Source organism: Sinohyriopsis cumingii, unplaced genomic scaffold (assembly GCF_028554795.1).
Source record: "Sinohyriopsis cumingii isolate HCF-2022 unplaced genomic scaffold, ASM2855479v2 utg000379l, whole genome shotgun sequence".
Classification (NCBI taxonomy): Eukaryota; Metazoa; Mollusca; class Bivalvia; order Unionida; family Unionidae; genus Sinohyriopsis; species Sinohyriopsis cumingii.
The window spans coordinates 343,203-352,622 of NW_028315894.1; the positions used below are offsets into that span (position 1 = coordinate 343,203).

Sequence of the window (9,420 nt, forward strand, 5' to 3'; positions counted from 1 at the left end):
CTGTGTTGGCACGTGTTTGGTCTTCAAAACTACTTTCAAGACTGAACTACAGCCTGGCGTAAAACCGGTGAACTTGGCACTGGTCTGCTGTTTATGAACAGGAATGTCTGTTCATGTTAAGGCAAGCTCGCCCATTCGTTTATTGTATTTGATTTGACGACGATCGGTCTTATTGTCTGCATGACATAAATTAGAACGACACGCCCCTAATCAAGGTAGATGTTGTCATCAACTTTACATTTATGACGTGCCATTTGCAGCTACTTCTTTAACAAAATAGAATGTGTGGTCTATACCGTCAACCACCTACGTCATTTATGATTTATTTTTAAGCCTTCAAAGATTAAGTGCAATTGCTTAACTAATTACCAGGATGATTTCCTAATCTCGTATATTTGGACTGTACCCGACGTAGGATGATCCTTTTCTTATTTATCTAACACCTTTTGTAAACATGTAGTGAAACAAATTAGCGCTTTAGCGTTTCTTTTCTCTCATCCATGTGTCAACTATTCGGGCATTGACGGTTTTATATATTTTAGACAGGTTAACGAATCACTCTAGCTCCAATCAATGTTTCAATTACGTCGATTACATCGCGCGCAGCCTTTGTGTGAGCCATTGTACTACAAACGTATTCCTAGAACGACTTTCAATGCATTTGTTGTAAAAGACAAAATCCAATGTTGTCCCTATATTAGCGACAAAATTAAAGTGTGTGTAAGAGTATTTATTACGGTTATGTCATATTCAGTATATATCAACTGCAATATATGTAAACATGATATAATATAACAGTGTGAACTTAACAGTTATTTGTATTCCTAATAGAGCATATTTTCAATACAAAATGAAATTTCGCAAGATTTCTGCTTTTTTCAAGTCCTCAAAAATTAATAGCGATTTCAAGAACACGTTTGCTTCATTGATATAAGACATTTTAGTAAGCATCTACTAACACAGTGGTTCGCAAAGTAGGTTGTACAGCTCCCTTGGTGGTGGTGTGATTACTGAGGGTGCGCTAATGCTGAATAGTTCTTGTTAAGAACCTAGGAGGTGGTGGCCAGAACAAGTTTGGAAACCACTGAAATACATGTGCAGATGTCTTGAATGTTCTGATTTGAGTCCATCACTAAGGAGCAGAAACGTGAAGGCGAAATGTTTCACACAGACTATATGCCATTTTTGTTGCAATCCAATTTCATGATAGCACTTTACAGTAATGCAAAACGATTTTACTTGTTTTAAACAATTGACGTTCAAATTTCGATTCCTATTTGCATGGACAATTATATTTTTCTATTTTTGTTTCTGGTTGCATTTTGAGGCATTCTTTAACGCAATATTGGACGAGCGCAACAGATACAGAATCGTTACAGTGAGGAATGATGTTCACAGTAATACAAACATAAACAACCAATGATAATATATTTCATTATATCTATTACTCTAACGAGCATCATCAAACAATGTTATTGTCTAGATCTTTTAAATTGTGAACAGTTCATGTGTAGAGACTGATGGTGTAAAGGAAAAACTAAAACCGTTTAGTTTTACAAATACAATTTATCGGAAAGTAGCTGTTTGAGCATAGCCTACTTTATTTATGTTTTCGCTTTTTTTTTTTGCTTTTCTGTTAAATATTGGATAGTTCCTATTTAGGTTGCCCTCTGTAATTCATGCGTATTATGTCCATATGTAATTCTTTCGTATTTTGTTCACACCATTGCCTTATTTCTGTCTCACATTCAAACGGTTTTGTTTCTGATGAATAACTCAAACTGTTATCTATCCAAAAGTTTGAATTACGATTTTAAGCATAACGATCAAAGTATTTTTTTCTTCAAAGCACTGCAACTTCAACTGGGCGCTTTACACATTAATGTTGTCAAAAATGCTAGGTTGTTTGGTGGGGTATCAAAAACATTTCTTATAAATTTGTGGTAATATCATGCGGAGGAAATGTAAGCTTAGCGCTTTCCCAAAGACACACTGAGACAGCCGGCCCGGACTGTCACATGAGAAGGTATCTCACACGTGACCCTTATATTACTAATCCGACGCTTTACCAAATGAGCAACCACATCTACCACAAACACCCCAAACGATATTGTGGGTTCTTAGATCATAAAGGGGAGACACGTGTCTCATGTAAATTGAATTTTTAAAGAATATTTGGTAATTTTTCAAATCATCGCTCAACTGCAAAAAAATATATATATAGCTATTCAAACTTTTAATAGGCACGGGTATTGTCGCAAGAACTTGTGCGCATCAATTTTAAGTTATAACGCATTTTAAGTTATAATGCCTTCAGCATATGTAGCTGCTACGGGGGGAATGTGTTGTCCTGTAAGTCTCTCTATAAATCATCGGAGAACTATTGGGATATCATACCCATACATTTCTGTTACTATTTGTCTAAGATCATGGGTAACGAGAGAGAGAGAGAGAGAGAGAGAGAGAGAGAGAGAGAGGGAAAGACAGAGAGTGAGAGAGAGAGATTTGTTGAATGACCCACCTAGAAAAATGTGCATTGAGGGTGCTTTAAAAAAAATATTATAGCTTAATTTGTGCATGTGTATTGCTTGTGAACACGTTTGAGTTGCGCACGCGCAAACTGAATTCTTGTCATTACCATGCAACATTGTCAACGAGTCGCTGAATAATTTCAGATTAAATGATAAATTAATATATAATATTTATAACCGAGTATACCGCATCATTAAAAATAAAATGACTAGATCATTATGTCTGAATGTGAATGCCCATACGAGTGTGAATATGTGTGAATTCTTCTGCTGAATGAATTCCCAATTAATGCTCAAGAAAAGCAATTTTAACACTTAACAGACCTGAATGTTTGTTTATTTCATTATTTCATTATCAAATTCAACATTATAAAATTGGTTATTTTATTCAAGACTTGATTTATTGTTTAATTTGGGGATGTTGTACATTTATTTAGAGGCTGTATTTTTGTCTTTATTTACCTCAGGATTTTCTTCCACTAATATAATGTATTTATTATGTTCTATTTACTTGCATGCATAAGATCAAGAATATATTTTTAGTATTTGTGATTCTCACCTCTTTGATGACTTCTGATTGGTTAATTGACAGTAATGAGACTGATGAAACAATGGTGGGATGAGGGGTGGGTTGGTTATACATTTGTACACATACGTTTGTAATAATCTGTGTACTGTTAATTTTTATTTTCGTTCCGTTCATTCTGGAAGCACATGCAATGTAGAATACAATGTAAAATAAGAAATTGGTTCCTGTCCACTCATCTACGTAACAATGTATATATTAAAGTCAATACCCTCGGTCTTTAACAAATCCATAGTATACAGAAAACATGTGCTTTAAAGCTATGTACTCTCTCTCTCTCTCTCTCTCTGTCTCTCTCGTTCTCTCTCTCTCTCTCACACACACATAACAATCTAAGCTCAAATATATAATTTTTTGATCATTGATAAATATAAGGAATACTTGGATCGAATTGGTAATAAAATAAAGTATAAGTTAAGCCTTCCTCGCTCATACATACACAACACTAATTTAATCAATGATTTTCTGAACATTTTGTTTTGATTCTTAATTACGCACTGTAGCAACATACTGCTACTAAACGAAATATCTGCGTGGTTTAGGGGTGTTTATGTAAATACCCAAATTGTTATTCTGTGGCAATCAAGTAAAGATTTGTATACGCTTAGCCGCTGTCAAACATAAAATTAAGCATAGCTGTTTAAACGAAAAAAGAAATATGTATCAAATGTAATCAACCGTACTTAAGGTAAATATACGTCATTTAGACAATGTTTGAAAACAAAAATAGATATTTCTACATATTTTCAGTCACTATTAGGCATATTGTGTGCACATTCCAAAACTTAGATGTAACTCTTCTTGGTAGTGAGCATATGAGAATTTTAATCATACTGTCTAACCCACGACAATATTTTCCACAACAGAAGAGAAAACTATTGACCTTTTAATAGTCGAATTATTTTAATTAAAAACGATCTTAGATAAGAATTAAATACATATTTTGGGACGAGAGATGGTGCTCTTTTATCTATGTGAGCTTCAAAAGAAACTGAGTGTGGGCAAAAATCGACCTTTATCGATCCTTGCCCTTTTTGTAAGTAACAGTCTACGAGGTAAATGAAAAGGACAATTAGCAAATATATTTGCACTAGGAATCTCATCTATTATGGTTGTCATTTTCGAACTTAGTATCTGGATTAACTTTCCGTTTGGATGAGCATTTGCATATGCTTGTTTGCTCCGCTATAGGTGATCTTTTTCCGAATGTCAAAGGTTCGGCAAGTATAAAGCTCGGTTCGTCCATGTATTGTGTGACAAGATTTGTATCGTACGTAGTACACTCACAAACTTTGTGCCATTGACAATTGTTTGTGTACGGGAGACAATTTGCATATATGCAGTCTCAAATATATTTTAATATGCCTAGTCACACTCCATATTCATATGCGCCATCTACTTTAGTGATTTATATGCTAGGTGGCGTGTGCTTAGCCCTCAGCCGGTATTGTTAACAAGATCTAAGGGAGTTTTTCAACAATGCTATTATTGTTAATTTAATTTGTTTTTTATCTTTATTTAATTATATGTAGCTGCAATGCCATTGACAATCCTGCAAAACAGATTGACATCAACGGTGGAAGAGACGACACTACTTAAACAGTACCAGTTATTCTTTGCGCCTTAGACGAGCTCAAAGACCACACGTGAACCATGTAAGTGGGCCAATTGAACCGGAAATTGACTTTGACATGAATCATGAATTAAGTTTTCATGACCAAAATTGAGATAAGACTGGTTCAGAATATATCCTACTTGTCACTATCCAGAATATATAATAAAGCAGGTTTAACGTCAGCCAAATATGCATCGTTATCTTATCATTGGTTTTTGAAGACAAATAATGTTGTCTCAGCTGCTTAATATTGCAACAATATCCAATATAATGTAACATCCTTAACGGCTCTGTTTGTTCGTATCTGAGCTTTAATAATCTCTCAATATATTCTGTAAGTAATTCTTCAGAGAAAACGGCCAGAAAATTATCTTAAAATTACCTGAAATATATTTAACAAGATTTTTCAGTAAACAGTCATTAGAAGATATGCACTTCTTACGAGCATCAATAATATGTTACATTATTACTTGGAAAGATTATTTTTTATTCCAGTTGCATCTATCTCAGAACATCTTTGTCCAAGAAAGGAAGCCAAGCGAAAAACATTGAAGTTCTACGTGACAGAATCAATACGTCATGAAATATAGTGACCGTGCTAATAATACTTAAATGTTTCCAGGGTAATGCAACATTGGAGGCCACTTTCGAACTAATCGCGCCCCTCGCTTGCCAAGCTGGATAAAAATGTAAGCGTGAGTAAAACATATGATGGTTGATTTAAGCTGAAGAAAACAGGCCGAGCAATTCGAAATGAAATGTCATATGCTGGGAGAACAATATACGCATTTATATACATAGGTTTACATTTTTGCAGCGAGTAGACGATTATGCTATGCAAGTAATTAATTGGTGAACATGCTTCAGCATTTACAGATTCATGCGACCTTTTACAAAGTTTAAAATACAATGTCCTGGGTACGGTTCATTGGAATGCTCATAATCAGTGGTCTTTGCATGATAAAGTAAAAACGTATAAGATAATGAATTCATATTATGAACATACATTTATACTTACCACTGAATTCGGCACTTTCCTTTGCGTGAAACACAGCAAATACTAATATTGCAATACAAATGTGATTCATCTTGTCAGTTAGATGATGCGCATTCAAACTGCTTTGTGCAAAATTATTTCCAGTTAGATAAGTCAAGGTCTCTTCCTGAGTGATATATGTAAAATGGCCAATAAGTGTGAAACATAATGGGCACATGAAACTATATGTTTACACAGCAGTGCTCGTTGAATCCCATTGCACTCTAAACATAATATGTATCGGAATATATAGCTACACTTTATTGGTTAAATTTAAACTAAGTACATTGTGATATTAAGAAGAAATGTATTATTTGGTATACAGTATTTATACTGGTGAAGAATCGTCATATACAGTTGTAACATATCATTAGTAATAACGTGCTACATGTATACCAGAGAGGGGAAAGGCCAAGAAATAGACATAACAACATCTTTCTGAATTAATGTTGGCAGTATACAAATAATTTTACTTCATATAAAAAATAATTTAAAAATGAAACCTGCGTAGAACTCAAACCCTGAGAAGTCACAATTCGAACAGCATTTTTGACTCATAATAAAACAAAGTAGCATATCTGCTTCTTATGCTGGTGTCGTGTCTGGAAAAGTGAAGTGTAGAATCGAATACAAGTTTAATGTTTCATACATCCTCTTGCTTGTAGAGTCGTGTTTTTTTTTTTTTAAAGTCGATTACTTATACAAGATTTTTCACTTGTATATATTTATAATGTGACATTGAATTATATCAGTGGGTGGAATATAACATAGCCAAAGTGGCGACACTTTTCTGTCTCAGTTAGGGTGTTTTATGAACCCATATTTGCATATTGAGGCCTATTTCAGTTGTCTTATCTGCACCATTTCTACCTCCATACACACACATGCACACACTCACATCATGATGAACACATCTTAAATTACGTCACGTCTTTAGACACTATATTATACATACATGTAATTCATGATGTGGTGCCATTAAGAATGAAATTTCTGAATTGCAATTAATATTGTATTTAACATAAGCAAAGGAGCTTAAAAGATTAAGTTGACAAACATATTACAGGATTACGTTGACAAACATATTAGTTTACTCCGCAAGTCATTCTGAAGGACGTTTATCACCGTGTGAGTGTAGCTCAATGTAACTGTCCTGCACATTCCCACCGAAAAGTATGTGTATTCTCCATGACCGTTGACAACATAATTTAGTGATGTATGCAGCGTCGCTTTCATGTTTGTGGACATTTTGGAGGATGTGTTAATGAGAATGAAAGAGAGTTGCCTGTTGTGTTCAGTTGACAGTAGTTGTTGACAGACTTAATATTTATATATCCAGGTAATGCATCATTTGATTCGGAGTTGTCAATAAATGTTTCATAGAATGCACTAAGGCGCTGCGGCTTTTCAAGCTTTGTAAGAAGCATACATTTTCATTTATGTGTATAAATCCTATACTTTGATCTCCTCAGTGATAAAATCATGCCATGTTCATATTAATGTGTAAATTCTATACGTTGATCATCCAGCGTGATAGATCCATAGACCAATCATATCTGGCTATAGGTTCCTCGTGCTGATTATGTTTACAGTATTCGTTACATTACATATTGATTAAATTCATATAGTGATATTGAGTAATAGTGATTCTTAATGAAACAATACTTCTCTCGACCCCCTGTTGGCGATCACGACATATTTCCGGTTCCACAGCTCTCGCGACATGGTCAAGGACCCACCACGAATGGTACGGTCCTCCCAGTCTGGCGAAGGATCCCTCAGGAGCCAATCTATTCCATACAAGTCACATAGTCCCGAAGTTTAGGTCCCTCACTGCGAGGAAACTAATACCGATCCCGGAACCAACGTTACCCTCGACTGCCGGATAATGGTTACACGAAAGCCCACAGTTATATGACTTCCAATCCAAAAACATCTCAAATTATAACAAATGAGTCGTGTTATACACGAGATACGGTTAATTAGGAATGTAAATTTATACATTATGCATGCACATAAGAGAACCGGTTTTGTTAAAAATGAAAAGATTTCATTGCATTACCATACATATATTATCATAATAAGCACGTTCGTACACGAATCGTGTCTAACATGAATACTCTCAATAAATTATAAGAACTCAAACAGTACTCAACATTCAATGCATGCTAGGTATAATTAAATTCAAAATGTCTGTCCAGTTATAAAAATGACTATATTGAAAAAGACTACAGTCTATCTGATAGCATGATATCTGACTATGTATAAAATTGCGAATAAAGTCTGAAACATCTTATATATTAAAAAATTCCAATGTATACTATTGATATCGAAAAAGAATGCAATGCTATATTTCACCTACCTTTGCAGCTGAAGATTGCTCCTTTAAAATATATTTTTGCATGTCATTTTCAAGACACAATCAGTACCTGATTTGGTTGGGCAGAACCTGCTGTAAGATATTTTACCTTGCAACCTTTTGTGTGTTTAGGAAGCCGTCCGTAAAGGTTGTCGGTGTGTGTATTTTTAAACACCCTGTCAATATTTGGTATGATTGGACAATGCCAGCTGTAAGATATTTTGCTTACAAGCTTTTTGTTTGTCCCGGTTATCGGTGTATGCATTTATTAACATACACTAAATACTTGTTTGATTGGACAGAGCCTACTGTAAGGTAGATTCCTTTACATACTATTTGTTGTTCAGGAGCCATCCGAAAAGTGGACAGCTTCCTGTCAAAACTCATTGCGTTTTGATAAATTAACGCCATTTTTCTCTATAAGTACTTAGGTGGCGATTTGAAAATCCACAGCCAAAGAATTTGTCCCCGTGTTGAATTTTTTTTGTACCTGTCGTGATGTTAGATTACGTGTAGCATTAGTCTATTTGTAAAGGAGGACGCTCCATTGCACATTAGTAAATTATCCAAAAATATATCTTATTATATAAAAATATACTAACATCAATATATTTTCTAAATATTCAGTTTAGAATATTCTGTTATGTTATATTTATCTTGTGTCATCACAGAGCGATATGTTGTTCTGACTCGGTGCTCAGTGGTGGTAACTTGTCCACATTTCATAATATATGTCACAATGAAATCAAAAACGTTATTACATTTTATCGATTAATTTATCTAAGTATAATATAATCCTCTCATTATAGATCCCTACTTATTTTGTCTTCTATTTTAAAATTTCTATTTCTTGTTTATTACTGTCAGAGTACAAAATAACTCTGCTTTATTTTATTTATTTATTTATTTATTTATTTATTTAGGCGGGGGGGGGGGGGCAAAACAATCACGTTTACATAGAGGAAATTTAGATATAACTCTGATTAAATGGTTACGCATGGCCACCGTGCCTGTGAATGTATTTTAGCAAAATACTTTGTCTACTAGTTGATTTTATTAATGAATATTTACTCCAATCTGCTTTCCAATTAACATCCCTATTTTTCTTGTACCTTAAAGTGTATTCTATTAGTGAAGCCAGGGATGTTGTTCAAACCATTCATCTTCAAATGAACGGCGCTCTTGGTTTATTAAAGATTCCTTAGGGAAACTGAAGTTGAATGGGTGATCCGGACTACTCATGTTAACATAGCAAGTGAAATTTACGGAATGAATCATAATTTTAGATTGTAG

The 9,420-nt window shown here is 34.3% G+C and overlaps 1 protein-coding gene across 1 annotated transcript in view; it reads right to left on the reverse strand.

The window, feature by feature from the left end:
- LOC149774198 (uncharacterized) overlaps positions 1 to 8,887 on the reverse strand; it is a 53,355-nt gene extending 44,468 nt beyond the window's left edge. Inside the window, exon 1 of the mRNA XM_089945625.1 lies at positions 5,751 to 8,887. Coding sequence (XP_089801751.1) covers positions 5,751 to 5,946 — 196 coding nt within the window. The 5' untranslated portion in view covers positions 5,947 to 8,887. The remainder of the gene's footprint in view (positions 1 to 5,750) is intronic.
- Between the last annotated feature and the right edge of the window lie 533 nt (positions 8,888 to 9,420).